Here is a 17,144-nt window from a genome sequence, read left to right as displayed (position 1 = left end):
CCACAAGGGAGTCAACTGAGTGAATGGAAACCACAGAGAGCGGCAGTGAAGTCCCGGACTACATTTCAGGAGGAAAACAACCACTTGTAAGTCTCATTATCTTGGGATTTAAGAAAAAAATAAACCTCCTTATTAACCTAGTCTAGGTTACCCATTTTACTAAGTATTTCTCAATGCTATCAAAACAACAGATTCTTGAGCCAGAGAGATGGTTAGCTGGCATGGGAAAAGTCCTAATCACCAAGCCTGACAACCTGAGTCGGTCTCCAGCATCCACTGGGCGGAAGGAGAGAACCAACCTCCACAAGCTGTCCTCTGACCTTTACACATGCTGTGGCACAATAAATAATGTAATTTTTTTAAAAAGTTAAACCACCAAAAAAAAAACAATCAATGTCAGGCAGTGGTGGCACATGCCTTTAATCCCAGCACTCGGGAGACAGAGGCAGGCAGATCTCTGTGAGTTCGAGACCAGCCTGGGCTACAAGAGCTAGTTCCAGGACAGCCTCCCAAACCACAGAGAAACCCCATCTCAAAAAACCAAAATAAATAAATAAATAATAAAAAGTTAAACCAATGAGTCTCTATATTTTAATATTTTATTCAAAATTTGTTTTAAATTTCTGGAAAACATTCTTTAATCCATTATTTTAACATTATAAATTCAACTTGAAGTAGCTGGAAAAACAAAATAGGTAATGGGACTGAGTATAACTGAGCAGGGAAACCAAAGTCCCACCATCACCAAGACAAACAAATTTAACTTTCAGGCATGTATACATTTTATTTTCCTTTCAGTAATAATTTTTGGAAAAATTACACTTTCAAAGAACCAGCCCTTACAAATAGATATTCTTTCCAAAAATAAAACCCAGTATCTAAGATCTGCAAACTCACAAAACTAGTTGAAAGTATGTGGTGATGTCAGCTGGCAGGTCACTCAAGCCAGTTACACACCACAGATGAGCTCTCACTAACTGGGTAGGCAAACTCCAAACCTCTGGCTGCTAGTGACTACCAACGCTCCCTCCTCTGTGTTGGCAATTGTCTTATTGCTGAATTATACGTGATTCATTTTCTTTGGCAACATTATTGGCTAACACCAAGGAACAAAATTAAAGGTTTGGGTTGTCAGCATTTTAACCATTGTAGCTGTTCTATGATTTCTAAGAGGTGCTAGACTAGAAAAGCCCACCACACCTAACACCATGACAAAGGGCCTACCTGCTCACAAATATAGACAAGTGTATAATTACTCAGCATCACCAGTGAAAAACAATGTCAGCTCCAATTCCTCACATCTGTGATAAAGGGAAAAACTAAGTGGAGAAGTTAACATCTGGATATCTATCAATTTTTCTGGAAAGCTATTTTATATAAATTCAAAATGGCCTTCTCATTATAATACCACCAAAACTTGTACTTAAAAAATACTGATAGCTTACATTTTTAAATTCTTGTTCCATGTACTAAGCCTATTTTAAAGGCTTGCCATGATACTGCCAAGAACTTAAAACAGGAAGTTCACTTCAGAAGTTTCACTATGTTTTTTTTCCATATACAGAATCACCCACTTAAGAGGCTTCCTTCCACTGAAAATATATCACTCCAAGTTCAAAGTGAATTAAAGTAGGTGTGGCAGAAAGTGCAACTGGAAGCATGTTCACATAACAAAAGAGCAAACACCAGGAATAAGCACATATGCAAACACGGAATGCAAATGCTCATGAACTAAGAAATGTTCCCGTGGACAAACTTATATACAGCTGTATACGACTTCAAACTAGTACAACTAGAAACATCTACAAATGCCACAATAAAGTCAAAGCACACTCAGAACAGTCTCACCAATTAGTCTCCCAGGAGCTCCTTAGAAAGTAGAGTGCAGTTGCTTAAGAAATGCTCTCTTCCTGATCAATCATCTCCGTTTTAACTGAAAACACATCTGCCAGCATGTGTTTGGGAATCTCTGAACCCCGGACTTTAAGGGCATAACAAGCATTCTCCACTTTGGCCAGGCTTTGTTTCAAAGTGTACAGCTTCTTAGAAACCTCATAGGGCCCAGTGTTGCCAATGAAAGAAAACCCATCATAAACCTGGCGTAAAAACTGGCTCACTTCAAAGGGGGTGTCAATGTCGCCATTCCCCACGCTGTTAATACACATCCGCATCAATTCTCCAGTTAAGTCGGCCACTCCCAGCAGGTAATCAACAGGTGTGATTTTCAGTCTCCAAGTAACAAGCTGCTTATCTTGTCCATCAGAAGAGGGCTGGTAAGACAAAAAAGAAAGCCACACACAGAAAGAAAACATTGTGAGAAAGTGAATACACCAGACCTCACAATAATAAAATATGAAATCAATAGCAAGTCAAGCACACTGATCTTCTCTGTGCATTAACTATATTACAAGGGTACAAGGAATCCAGCCATGCACTGGGTAAGGAGCTGAGCAAGTGGCTGAGACGTATCAAAATAATTAAATATTGCCACTTTAAAACCAACTGTGTTCAACGTCACTTGACAAGCACAGTAGACACATGCTAACAAGGCCGACTTGACATCACTGTGTGGCAATCACTATCAAACAGCAATTATGATCCCCTCCTTCAGTCCTGCTTCCCTCATCTTCTGCTGGCTTCTTCCCTATACTGCACTGCCCATCACAGTCTGCAACTGTACCCAGTTTCTGCCAGTGCCTCCATCTCCTACTGCTCATGTCCAGCAAATCAGAATCTTGAATCAGTGCTGAGATCTCCATGTCAGCCTTACACTAAGCAGCCGAGTACAAGTGAGTTTAGAAACAGTAATCACATCTACAGACTGTGGAGTCTGAACTACTGCAAGTTACTCACCAATCCTTTTAGATATTCTTCAGTAGTTTTACTAGTTTATGTGTATGGGTGTTTTGCCTTCATGCATGTCTGTGTACCAGATTCATGCCTGGAGCCTTCAGAGACCAGAAGAAGGCATCAGATCCCCCTGGAACTGGAGTCACAGATGGCTGTGAGCCTCCAAGTGGGTGCTGGGAACTGAACCAAGTCCTTTGAAAACCCAGTCTGCTCAATCTTTCAAGGCTCATACTCAAACATAGCATGATTCTTTTCTATATGCCTTTTCTGTGCAGCCTCTTGATACACTATTCCAAGCCTCTGGTACTCTCTTCTGTTCCCTACTCAATTCCCAAACTCTTCAGTTTCAGTAAACAATCTCGCCTAATTTTGCAGACCCCTGCAAACAGTCATCTGCCAGTCCCCTCACACTGTCTCTTGTCTGTCTTACTACCAAAACATCCTTACCGATATTATAGCCACATCCATCTTCACTTTCTATCCTCCATTCTCTCTCTCTGTCTCTCTCTGTGTGTCTCTCTCTGTGTCTCTCTGTGTCTCTCTGTGTGTCTCTGTCTCTCTCTCTCTCTCTCTCTCTCTCTCTCTCTCTCTCTCTCTCTCTCTCTCCTCTAATGTGAACTTAACTTCCAAATGACCATGACATATCTCTGCCCACCTCTTCCAGGACTTTGCTTCATAAGATACTTGCCTCTTAGCAAGTTTTCTCAACTCTCTCTAAACTTCAAGTTTCTTCCTCTGTCAATAGGATTATGTTACCTATCTCAGAAGTCTTTTATGGATTAAATAAGACAATATTCATTAAACTCTTGGCGTAATGTGCAACCCAAGAAAACACTCCATAAGTGTTAGCTGCTATCATCACGACCCCCATCATATACATCTCTCTCCGTGAGTTTCTTTCTAGAAGTGATACCTAAATTGTAACCCATGTATGTGGAATGCAGCTAGGTGAAGCTATAAGTGCATTCTTGGTAGTGGGTCTACAAAGGCATACAGGAAAGAATGGTGCTGTGTTTGAGGAACTAATTAAGTATTCATTTTAAGTAAAGTTAAAGAGTAGTACAGATTGAGACTAGAGAGACGCAAGCAGGCAAGACATCACACTGAGAAATTTGGACTTTACTTCCAGATTGTGGAATCTCTGAGAACTAAGGAAGAGGCAGAGGGAACTTTCATTTTATTACTTTGGTTGCTGTGCACATATCTTAATCCTGTTCAAACCCTTCAGAGAGACTTTGTGGCCCAATGGCCCACATGAGAACATGAGAAACAAGGCCTACTGCAAAGCAGGGATAATGAAAGAACTGGCTAGTAACAGAAAAAAGCACCCAAAGCTTGCTTCTAGCCATTCTGACACTTTTGAAAGCACATCAGAAAGGTATCTGGGGAATCTGCAAACTAAGACTGCTATTTATTTGTCTGTTTCTTTGTTTTAGGAAAACAGTAGGTTGTGGTAGATGGAAGAGGAGTACATTTCACATGCACTTACTACACAGAAGGGGTCGTAGTTGTAAGTTGATTTTGGAGAAACAGACATCTTAAAAAATAAACAAATTTAAACAAACAAAATAAATTCTGCTTCCTGAAAACTTTAGTGAGGAAAAAAATTGCTTACAGTACAACTTTTTAAGAGGGACATTTGAGTGCTTAAAAAGATATTGCTATCACTAATGTACTTTAAAACTATTTACCCAGAACTACTTAGACTAAACAAATACAGCAAAATGTTATCTCCTGGCCATTTATTCGGGTCTTGCTATATGAGCTGACAAATGGTTATTATTCCCTCTACTTTTATGCATGTTTAAAATTTGTTATAATAATTGTTTTAATGATTTTGACAATATTCTCACAAGCCAAGTTAAAAGGAAAATTTCTTTCTCTATAAAACTCTCAGAATGTTCAGCACCAAGAATCTAGTGCTAAAAGGAAAATTATTTGTGAACGCAGGCTCAACTTCAGTGACAAGTATGTCTGGGTCATAATCTCAAAAGCCCTGGAAGAGGGCTGAAGGGATGGCTCAGAGGTTAAGAGCACTGGCTGTTCTTCCAGAGGTCCTGAGTTCAATTCCCAGCAACCACATGGTGGCTCACAACCATCCATTATGAGATCTGGTGCCCTCTTCTGGTGTGCAGATATACATGGAAGCAGAATGTTGTAGACATAATAAATAAATAAAATCTTAAAAAAAAAAAAAGCCCTAGAAGAGCACACATGCTCAGCCTGCCTGCCTTTCCCCCACTGTCTCTTGCCAACAAAAGTAGAAAGAAGGCTGCTCTCATGAAGCAGGACAAATAGCTGGCCCCACCTCTCAGTGCCATTTTATCCTAACTAGGTGAATGAATCAAAGCCATGAATGCCTCTTGCTTCTCAGAGTGAGTCCTCCCCCTTAGCAAAGATAAGTACAAGCTCAAAAGCTGAGAAAACACATGGATTCATAGAGTAAGTTTTTTCTGTCATGCCAAGTCAGGCTTATTTTGCATTCTAACATTTTATTTTAAATTTCAAAAAATCTTGACTTTTAACAGTTTCTTTGTCTACCTATCCTAACTCTTAAGTGGTATTTTTAAAAATTAATAAGAGGGAAAAAAAGGAATGGAAAAATACTGTTTATCTTAATGTATCTGAGAGGAGAGGTCAAAAGGCCCATTTGGTTGCCTGAATGTTGTATGTTCAAATCCAAAAGGGGAAAGAAGTATTCTTTTAAAGTCAAAATGCAAAAGCTTTTCTTTCCTGAATTCAGAAGAGCTAGGCTATACATACATACATACATACATACATATATGGTAGTTTGAGTAGGTATTAAATGGCTCTCATCATGTGACAACTACTTTATAACAATGAACTACTGTTCAGTATAAACACTGCTTAGTAAAAAAAAAAACAAAAAACAAAACAAAAAAAACCTTTGTTAAGCTAAACTCTTTCAAAATCCCTTTGAGGTAGGTGCACACACCAGGATCCCTGTAGCACCCCTCACAGAGGAGTTGAAGAACAAAACCTGGATTCTAGACACCCTGCTGCATGCATGTGCCGAGTTTCTTTCTCCCTGAAGCCATGCCACTCTTGTCCTGTCACCAGTGGAGACACTTAAGACAGAGCTTCCCTGGTGAGACCTAGCAAACCAGGCTTCAGGAAGCCAGTAGTTTCCAACAATCAATATGCTGTTGTATAAATTATATAATAAAAGTAAATCATGATTTTAAATTCTCACAGTCTTGCTTTCTTCTGTTGTAAATGTCAACTGCTTGTTAATCTCTTCCACACTGATTAATGAACGAGTTTTGATGAAGTGTTGAAAAGAGACAGCCTCCACATATTCCTGCAGTCCTGAAAAACCAACAAATAAGGTTATTAGGAACAGCAGTAACTTATAAGTGTGTCACCATAAAAAACTAGAAGCTGCTCATCACCTAGCTTGATAAAAGTGTGTTGGATGTCCATGCAGACTATATCAGCTGAGGCAAGGCATACGAGCACTCCTGAGCCTCTGTACCAAGGCTCAAGGGTGTCACCAACCTTTGTCTATAGCAGCTGGGATGGTGATTTGGGGCACATGTCCTGATCACTAATGTGTGCCTTGCACACAACAGACATAATATAATTAAGTGAGGAAATTTAAGGTTTGTTCTATCTCACAAAGAGTTCAAGGACACCTGGCCCTAGACACTGAGAAGCACTCTGGGTCATATGTAGGTAAAAGGATGTTTAAACAAGTTATGTTTCAACTTGATGAAAAGGACATCCGTTATTTTCAGTGTATAATCCCCAAGGTGAAAATTTTCAGCCCACTGCCATACTCCAAACAATGCCTTCCCCTGTGCTTCTACCTTGGAAGAAATCCAAAAGGAATTATTTACAGAATCTGCTTCCAGTAAGAGAGAACATTGGAGGCTGCTTTTATGTAATTTGTTCTTTTTTACTTCATTCCCCTATTAGAACATACACAGGGAAACCCAGTTAAAAGCTTCTGATTACTTTTATTTATTCTCTTTCTACTTAGCCATACACATGCAATTCGACACCAAGCCTAGCCTGAGGGTGAACATGTGAGAGAGCTCAACCTGCTTTGCAAGATTCTAATGCTTTTCTTAGAAAATTGTTTACCACAGGTATAAGCCCCAGAGGAATAGGGAATAGGGTTATGTTCATATAAAGACTTGTAGGCAGATGTGAATAGCAGCAACCCTCACAAGAGCCAAAAGTAGAAAAACTCCAAATGTTGCATCATCTGACAGACAAAATGTGATCTATCTGTTCACGATTATACTATAGCAGGGAAGTGCCCTGGTAGGCTACTTTCACAAATGAACCCTGAAACTACTGTGCTACATAATCATTCTCCAGTCCTACTGGTGTGAGATGTGCAGAAGAGACAACTCCAAAGGGACAGTAAATTAGTGGTTGCTAGAGGGATTGGATCAAAACAAGCTATATTGCTAGTAGCTGCTGTTTGTTCCTTAAGGCAGAGATTGAGTACAGCATGTTCAAAACTGATTAAGAAGTATCACCCTTATCAATACAATGTTACAGAGTCCACACTAAATTGTCAACTTTCTGAAACAGTGTTTCAGAAAAGCAAAGGAATGTTTAGAAATGAAAGAGAAACTGGACTAAAATATTCTCAATGCAGGTGGACATCACACTAGTGCAACAGCAGACATTCTTCTAGAAAACAAGTCTATTTGTGTTTTTGTAGCCCATAAAAATCCTAAAGAGATTCTTCTATCTAAGGTTTGTAGTAATTACCACCAGACTTACTAAATTGTGATTAAATGGTCCCCAAAGTATTTACTGAATCATCTCCCATTTAAACACAATTTTAAATTGTAGCTATTTTACTCCCAGATTGAGGCTGACTCAACTCCCTGAAGTCCTGTTCAGGTTTTATCTGATACTAAAGTCAGTAGGTTAAACTGAGTCTGGAAAGAAAGAGCCAAACATGTCAAAGTGACCAGTAATGACCTTCATTGAAACTCCTGTGAAGCCTCAGTTTCCTTACTCATAAGTGGTAGAAATAATTTAGGGGACCACAAAAGCAAAAACTGTGACTATAATGAAGAATGACTCTATGTATCTTTAGCATGCCCACCAGCAAGGCTCAGGCAGAAGAATGGACACCTTGAGCCCAGTTCACCGCCAGACAGGCAGTGAAGACATATGCGGTTTTTTGTTTGTTTTGTTTGTTTTTTCAAGACAAGGTTTTTCTGTGTAGCCTTGGCTGTTCTGGAACTCACTCTGTAGACCAGGCTGGCCTGGAACTCACAGAGATGGACCTGCCTCTACCTCTGGAGTGCTGGAAGTAAAGGCACGCACCACCATTGCCTGGCAACATTATCTGTTTTAAAAACCAAAAATCTCTAACTGATCACAAACACTCATCTAACCCATCATTCACATTCTTGAATAAAATAATTAAAACATTATAGAGCTAAAAACATTTTATTTTATACATGTAAACATCTCAAACCATAAAAAGTATCAGTGATATAGACTAAACTAAAGCAATACAAAAAAAAAAAAAAAAAAAAAAAAAAAAAAAAAAGATGTTTCTTTAAGATGCAGGGCACTCCCTGACCTGTTACTTTCTCAACAACAAAAAGTCAAAAAAAAATTGCTTGAGTTTGTTCAGTTACTGCTTGAGTTTGTTCAGTTACTTCATGGGAGGGTGGGAGGGATGGATATGTAAATATGAGTAATTAAAAATAATTTTTTAAAAAGTCATAAAAATGTTTATTTCAAGCGACTACTTGCACATTTAATTGTTCAACCATTCCTTTGAACAGTTCAGTCTACTCACACCCAAGGTGTATTGTTGAACCACGAGGCTACTGTCTGCTCACATCGTCCCCTTGGGGAAACATTCTGTCTGCCATCAGCACTGCTCTTAATAAGCACAGAACTCCATTAGTTCAATGTCAAAGCTATTTTAGCTTCAAGTCAAAAGAATGGCTTTTTGGAGTAAACCAAAACAAGTACTCACCAATTAAAGCAGCAAGCTATTCATAAGCATCATATTGTTAACACTTTGAGTACATTTATTCTCCTAAATTTAATCTAAGCAACTTTTTAAGTCACAGATAAGAGTTTCTTTTGACTGCTTCATCCTGAACTTAAGAATAAATAGCACTGCTTCTTCAGTTCAAAACTTCATTTTAAAGTCAGGAAGGTAATGCATGCTAATTATGCCAACATTTGGGAGGTAGAGGCAGAAGAATTAAGAGTTCAAAGCCAACCTCAGCTATCTAGGGACTTTAAGACCAGACTAAGCTATGAGACTGTCAAAACTTCATTTTAAAGACTTTGTAGGGAACCAATGAGATGGCTCAATGGGTAAGAGCACATGCCACCATGAGCCTGATGACCTGAGTTCAATCACTGAGGCACACATGGAGGAAGGAGAGAACCAATTTCCACAAGTTGTTCTCTTACCTCCACACATAGGCCATGGCATATGTGCATACACACATACACAGGTGTTTCTTTAAGTTAGTAATACCACTTCATGGGGGAACAATGAAAATTGACATAATTCACACAGCACTCTTTATTAACTTTTAGACTTACCTGTGGTGACAGCTCGATGGAACTGGTGCATATCTTCTCCAGAGAGCTCTTGGGCTACCTGTAATATTTTCTGTCTGACACCATCCAGTTTAATTTCCGATTCAGTCAGTATCTCCTCCATATCAGGAGCACTATAAAGACATTAATAACCTTGAAAACATCAGCCTTGTAATCAAAACTATAAGAAAAACCTTATTCATAAAAGTCAACCTCTGTAGCTCCTTCCACCTAAAACAACATAAAAAACAAAACAAAACAAAACAAAACAAAAAAAAACAGATCATGCAAAACAATGGTTTCAGACACCGTACTCAGGCAACATGAACATCGGACAGCACAACAATCAGGGAAGTAAAGACACACCCAATGTCCATCTCAAGGCTTGGAAGAGTTTCCAAGTGACAATGTAGGAAGGAAAAACCTAGGTAGAGCCAAGGTCAGCTTAAGTTGAAAAGTTGAAAGTTTAAGGAGGTCAAGAGAGCTAAATGTGCAGAGGAGAGAGCAAGGAGAAAGCTGCAAAATGCATAGGACTTTAGAGCTCTGCACTATACAAGGGATTTCCTCAAGTCTCTGAGTACAGGTCACTGCAGGCAAGTACTAAAACTGTGGCCTAGTACACAAGGCCACAATAGGCAGGCAGAACAATTCCCATAGCCTACATGCAGCCAAAAAAGCTGACATCAGCAGCACAACACTACAGACATATTAAAGGAAGTTCTGATGGCAAAAGGAAAATTAATCCAGATGGAAATCTGAATCCCTGTGCCAAGGAATAAATGGCATTAGAAATGGTAACTGCAGAGATAAATGTACAATCTGTTCCTTGTTTCCTAAATCACACTGTTTAAAGTAAAACCAATGTGTCCTGGGGATATAATATAGAAGTAATAGGAACTATCACAATGGCACAGAAAGCTAAGCTAGTGGGGAAAGAAAGACTACTTTAATACATATAAGCTGCTCACCCTGATGTAAAATGACATGTGAGCAGCCCTTACCTTCCAATGCACTGCAATAACTGATGAGGTACCTCAACACCAGACCTGAATTCACCAAGATTAGCTGGCAAAAAGAACCATGCAAAGCAGCTGTGAGTCTGGTATCCAAATTTCAACTAGTCCAGTACTATCTGAGAAAGATGACCTGGACTGTTGAGACACTGCCCACCATTAAGCAACTGTGCACGCGCGCACTCGTACACACACACACACACACACACACACACACACACACACACACACGGGGGGGGGGGGGGGGGGGGGGGCAAAGCTCCAGAGCCAGGGAGATGATTCAGGAAGTAAAGTACATGCTATGGAAGCATGAGGACCTCAGTTCAGATCCTCTGCACCCTAATAAGGCCCAACCTATGGACAGAGGAGACACACAGACGGCTGGAGCTCACTGACTAGTCTGGCCAAAGCAGCAAGCTCTAGGTTCATTGAAAGACCCTATCTCAAAAGAAAAAAGTTAAAGAACATAAGATACCAGAAGACAATACCCGCCCTCCACATAGCACTCCCAAACACATATACATACATACACAAATACACTCAATCCAAAATAAGGCAGAAGCCAGTATGGTTGCACACACAGTTCTATCACAAGGGAGGCAAAGCCAAAAGGGCTGGAAAGAAGCCTCAGATGTTAAAGGCTAGCTTCACAACCAAAAGGACAAAAGACAAATAATAATAATAATAATAATAATAATAATAATAGATAAAACAGAAAGGCAAGAAAAAAAGAGAACCAATACCTATCCATATCATCAAATATAATGATCTATTTAATAAGCACCTCCACTAATTGACATAAATTGCCAAAATTGATTTTTAAAACGCAAGAAAAACAAGAAATCCAATTTAAAAGTAGATATAGTTTTGTTTTAATTTTTAAAGTAAACTGGTATAGCAATATATGTCTCTAATCACAGCACTTAGGGGGTGGATAAAAGATCATGAGACGCTGGCTCCAAATAAATAAATAAATAAATATCAATGGAAACAACAGCCAAAAATAAAATGGTAATTAAATAAGTTAAGATGGCAGCAGTAAGCTGAGCAATCATGGCACATGCCTTTAATCCTAGCACTCAGGAGGCAGAATCAGGCGGATCTCTGTGAGTTCAAGGCCAGCCTGGTCTACAGAGTGAGTTCCAGGACAGCCTCTAAAGCTACACAGAGAAGCCCTGTCTCAAAAAAAACAAAAAAACAAAAAAAGCAGCAGTGAGGTACTTGCCTAGTATTACATCTGTTCTTCCCTAAACAGATATATCCACACCCCTGTAGAGGCCCCCAGAACTCATCCTGGAGAGCTGGAGCTGGACACACCAGCTACAGCAGACAGACACTTCTGCCACATCTGGGATAGAGAAGCAAAGGAAGCTCATCCAGTCAGTGAAAAGGAAGCAGAGGACAAAGAGCAGAAGATGAAAGCCACTCTGCTGTGCTCTTAACATATTCCTGAATCTTCAGATAGCTCTAACCCATTGCCTGCTCTGCTCAGGCCGGTATCACCTAGTTCCTTTTACTTCCAGCCCAGACACCAGAGAACCTCCCTAGAAAAACAAGAGAGTCAGCCTGGAGAAAGAAAACACAAAGCAAACAATGCCATAGGGCTCAAAGAGAAACTGTCAAAGAACTAGGCAGCCAACAGTATTGTATGCTGTAAAAATACAAAACCAGATGTTCTTATTTTACAAATAAAAAGGTAACAAGAACCAGAAACAGACAAGATTGCAATGAGTTGAAAACTGAGTAAGAAATTAATCATATTTTCACATCAAATATTAAATATTTACATTAACTGAGACTTCAACATAATAGGCTCCAGAAGATAATCCAAAATTTAATATATTTTCCTCAGGCTATCTTTATATGGACAATATGTATGAATATATGTAAATGAATGATCTAAAGGGAGTATGAGATCCTTAGGTGGGCTAAAAGAAAGAATTTTCCCTCCTATTTTTAAAATGTTTTTGGGGGCTGGAGAGATAGCTCAGTGGTTAAGAGTGCAAACTACTTTTACAGAGGACTAGAGTTCACTTCCTAGTACCCATGTGGAGTGGCTCACAACTCCAGGGATCTGATACCCTTGTGGAAATACCCACCAACATAGACAAAGTCATTTAAAAGCAAAACTATTTTTAAAATTATTTTATGTTTATGGATTTTTACCAAAATGTACGGCTATGTACCATCTGTGTGCCCAGTAACCATGGAGACCAGAAGAGGGCATCAGATGCCCTACCTAGAACTAGAGCTGTAGATGGTTGTGAGCCACTGTGTAGGTGCTCGGAATTGAGCAGTCAGTGCTCTTAACCACTGAGATATAGCTCCAACCCCAAATATTAATTTTTAAAATGTAGATGCTTGTATTATAACATCCATTATTATGTTGAGATATAAAATATATAAATAAAATGTATCAGAAAACAAATTTTAATTTTTAAATTATATTTATTTATGTGTGTATCTGTGTGTGTGTATACACTCATGTTCCATGGTGTGTGTGTGTGTGTGTGTGTGTAGGTCAGAAGCCAATGAGGTAATCATAATTGGTGACAAGCACTTTCATTCACTAAGTCATCTATCTCACCAGTCCTTCAAATAACAAATTTCAAAGATGTTTACTCACCTTGTAATCCTATGGAGAAGAAAAATTGTCCTTTTACTTTCAACAGTTATATCCCGGCTTAGTTTCACAAGTCTCTCATATTTGTCATGCCTCGAGTCCAACTCCTGTTGAAATGCTAGAACATATTATAATAACCATAAACATGCATATTCTTTACTCAAAGTTAGCCAAAATACAGAAAGAACATGTGCCACAACATGGATGTAGCCAAGGCTGTAACATCTGCCTCCATGGAAGACTCAACAAGCAAAACACAGTAATCATGACAGTAATTCTCAAAACAAACAAACTAAGCACTGCCTTCTATCCTATGATACACAGAAACACAGAATTCAGATTCCCTGGAGTCTTTTAGAGAAATCTGTAAACCAGTTTAAAGTGACACTGGTATAGAAAATGGATACAACAAACCACTTTACTATCATTTTCAAAATAAAACAACCACTGTTGAGCCTCCTAACATTAACAACAGCACTACAGGGCTTGAAGGGACCAGCTCCCCATTTCGGCAGCCATAACAGCCGAACACGTGCTTGTCTGACCTTGTCTTAGTCACTAGGAGGTTAGATGCCTGCCTCGTGGCAAGGAACCAATCAGAAGTTAGCTGGTGGTACTATGTTTTATGGCTCTAAGTGTGCTTTACGGACAAGTACACAGCAATGACTTGCAGAGCATAGCAACCACCCTGGGAGGGCCTATGGGCCATAACAACCAGTTGACCAATCAACACAGGGCAAGCCCTCCAAGCCTGGAGGCACACCAATCCTGGGCCTGTGCGTACCCTTAGACCCTCCCCTTACACTGCCCTATAAGATCTCTATGCAGACTCTTCAAGCTGTCTTTCTAGCCATCTGTCATGGCGGGTGGGTGAAAGGCCCAAGCTAACATGGGGTTAGCTCGTTAAACAACTATAATAAAGCCTCATGCTGTTTGCATCAAGCTTTTGACTCTGCCTGGTGATTGGGGTGACCGTGGTCCTGGGCTGAGATCCCGGAGGCCTGAGCTTCCGGGGGTCTTACAGGCTGGGGATATAGTTCAGTCAGTAGGGTTCTAGCCCAGCATGCATTAGCTCTGGGTTCAATCCCCAGCATTGAACAAAAACAATCCCCGGAAGATGTACTCAGAGGGTCACTGGATCTCTCAGTGCTCATTGAGTAATAAATAATTCTGTTCTGCTTTTTCCTATATAAAAAGGGCATGGTGCATAGGCCTGCACAATCCTCAACACTCAGGAGGTGGGGGCTGGAGGATCAGGAACTCAGGGTCATCCTCAAGAGACCAGTCTGGGCTAATTAGACCCTAGCTCAATAATGATGATGATGATGTCTGGATTCTGTCTGATATTATAAGGGCCGTCAACCTGGTGTTATAAATGCAAAGTTAGATGAAACATTGTTCCTAACCTCAAAGAGACATAGGTGTAAGTAACAAGTAATTAAGTAAACTGTAACAATGATATAATAAATGCATAGGGTTTAGAAAAAAAATCTCATGAGGGGATGGATAGAAATTGAATGAATGTAGTTAGTGTTCATCACCATGGAACTACTTGAGCTGGGTCTTGAAGAGAACATGGTCCTTTGGAATGGTAATGGAAGCACTAAGTTAGAAGCAAATCCAAGCTCAGAGAACTAGAAGCCCGTAAGACAAAGAAACAGGAAAACAGCAAATATGCTGGAAACACAAGGCTTGTTTTCATTCAGTATTCAGTCATATCAGTATGTCCTTAACTCAATTATTCCTGGTTTCCTACACTTATGAAGATCACTGTAAGCATTCTGTGCTTTTAAAGTTGTCACAAATTAGTTGACACCCTTCTCTTTACAAACTGCAACCTATACAAAGTGCAACCTACTTCCTTCCTCCTAAATATGATGCAGTTTTTAATTTGCCTTGCTTGTAATAAATTCATTGTGGCAAATACTATCTGTATCCCCAAGTCCTTGACTATTATGTCCTATGCAGATGTTAACATTAGTAAACAGTTTCACATAAATGTTACTTTATATGGAAATATGCCACATTCTTAACAACTGTCCTGTATGTGACATAATCTTCTCATGTACCACTTACTAGCATATATATTTATATTTAGTGTGTTAGGTCGGTTAACTAGACTGGCACACAAAATTTATTTTGAGATAGCACTTTGCACCGAATAGGAACTATTAGTAAATCTTGTATCACATGTACACAGGTATTTACAACCTCCTTTCTAAGTCTATTAAACTTGGTCAAGTTGATCCTAATATCTGAACCTACAGATTTTCAGGGCAGACAACATAAACCATTAAGAAAAACTAAGCTCTCGGGGCGTTGGTGGCGCATGCCTTTAATCCCAGCCCTCGGGAGGCAGAGGCAGGCAGATCTCTGTGAGTTCGAGGCCAGCCTGGTCTCCAGAGCGAGTGCCAGGATAGGCTCCAAAGCTACACGGAGAAACCCTGTCTCGAAAAACGAAAAGAAAAAAAAAAGAAAGAAAAACTAAGCTTTACATCTTCATGGCATATACATATACATACATATACTCTGAGACAAGGTCTCACTTCGTAGCCTTGGCTAGTCTGGATGTCCTAAATTGTTGAGTGCTGCTTTTTGGCGCACATTACAGCCACTCGACCGTTATGGCTCTAATTCTCCTTACGGAAACTTACATTTGAAGGCCAACATCACCGGCGAAGTCGAACTGACATCCTTCCCTTCTCTCCTCTGGTTATGTGGGAAGTTGTCATGCTTCCTCTTCCTGAACCCTCCTGGTCCTTGTGTAGAAAAGATGAGCTGGAATAGCGCCCTTCCATCGTCCCGCTTGCACAGCCCAGGTTACCCTCTTCCTCCCGCGGCACCCGTAAAGCCTGGCCTCCCGGGCCACCTCCCCAGCCACACACGGGAGTCCCTAAACACGACCGGGACATGCACGGCCCAGGAGTGGGATAAAAGCGCGGCTCCGAGCCTCAAGGAATAGGGCTGCCCCCGAGGTCGGTCTGCAGGGTTACACCCGGGGCAGGCCTGCAGCGCGGTGACAGCAGAGCGCGACACTCAAGGCCCAGCCCCTCCTGTCCCCTCCCCGCCCCTCCCCTCCACGCCCCGCACCTTCTTTGCCGCTCATGACCGCGGGACCTTCTCTCGCACGCGTAGGGACCGCAGCCACCTGGCCAGCTCAGCGAACGCACAGGCCGTCGCCGGACTCCAAGGTGCGCTAACCGAGCCCGTGGATGAGCAGCGCACAGAGTCCTCCTCGATATAGGCCGCCGCCGGAAGCGGAGCCCTCACGCAGTCTCCGCCACGGTGCTCCCTTAAGCCGCGGAGTTCTCTCGGCCACGCACACTTCCGGCCCGTGCCTCCAGAGCCGCGGCGGCAGCGCTCCTTCAATAGCATACATTTCCGGCCCCACTATCCGCGCGCTCCCTCAGCCGTACAGACTTCCGGTCTGTGTCCCATCTTCTGCCATACACACGTACTCAGCGCGCACCGCCGGCCGCGCGTGTTTCCAGGGTGCCAGGTCTTGATGGCAAACAGTTGAGTGACAACCGGTGCTGAGTAGGCTGGGCGCAAGCCGAGGCTGGAGCTTGGCAGCCAGGAGTGCCTGGGGTGTTCAGATGAGGCTAAGGTGAGCCTCACCTCAGACCTCTGACTAACCTCCTGCATACATGCATGTGCTCGGCATGTGGTGGGTACGTGGATGCCTGGAGGTGTTGGCCTTTGCCTCAGTTTCCCTCTCCCATCAAATGAGGATGATGTTCATAATGAGGTTCGAAGAGAAGCAGCTTTGAAATAGATGGAAAGTTTGGTCACGTTGTGAAGTCATGAGGCTGTTTTTTGAGCAGATGCTACCGCATCTAGCTAGACTTTGGGCCCATCTGCCCCTGATACCTTAACATTGGCCGATACCTTGAGACCTCCAGCAGCCCTGTATTGAACCGTGCTTAAATAAGATTCGTCACCAAACACAAGCCCAGCATCTTCTTAAGTTGAGCCATGTCCATGTAGCAGAGCTTTATTCCCAACTCTTTCCTCCTTTTTAAATTAGGAACCGAGGGACAACTAAAGAAATGGCATAGTTAGAATCAGGCAATGATTTCAAAGCCACAACAGGA

The 17,144-nt window shown here is 41.2% G+C and overlaps 1 protein-coding gene across 1 annotated transcript; it reads right to left on the bottom strand.

Annotated features, from left to right (window-relative positions):
- Positions 1 to 583: 583 nt before the first annotated feature.
- Tsnax (translin associated factor X) lies at positions 584 to 16,426 on the bottom strand. Its single transcript, XM_027404812.2, has 6 exons — positions 16,141 to 16,426; positions 15,705 to 15,809; positions 13,054 to 13,168; positions 9,418 to 9,548; positions 6,065 to 6,180; positions 584 to 2,270 (listed from the first exon to the last, which is right to left on the bottom strand). The coding sequence occupies exons 1-6, from the start codon at positions 16,154 to 16,156 to the stop codon at positions 1,893 to 1,895; spliced, it is 861 nt and encodes a 286-aa protein (XP_027260613.1). The 5' UTR covers positions 16,157 to 16,426; the 3' UTR covers positions 584 to 1,892.
- Between the last annotated feature and the right edge of the window lie 718 nt (positions 16,427 to 17,144).

This window comes from Cricetulus griseus, chromosome 3 (assembly GCF_003668045.3).
Source record: "Cricetulus griseus strain 17A/GY chromosome 3, alternate assembly CriGri-PICRH-1.0, whole genome shotgun sequence".
In the NCBI taxonomy this organism is placed as follows: domain Eukaryota; kingdom Metazoa; phylum Chordata; class Mammalia; order Rodentia; family Cricetidae; genus Cricetulus; species Cricetulus griseus.
The sequence above is the reverse complement of the archived record's forward strand: the minus strand, read 5'-3'. Positions and strand labels throughout refer to the sequence as shown.

Bases quoted from the DNA above. Each gene is read 5' to 3' on its own strand.
- Tsnax (XM_027404812.2), bottom strand. The intron at 9,549-13,053 runs GTGAGTAAACAT...ATGTCTTTATAG, and splicing joins CTTCTCCATAGGATTACAAG to TGCTCCTGATATGGAGGAGA. The intron at 2,271-6,064 runs GTGAGAATTTAA...TTGTCTTACCAG, and splicing joins CAACAGAAGAAAGCAAGACT to CCCTCTTCTGATGGACAAGA.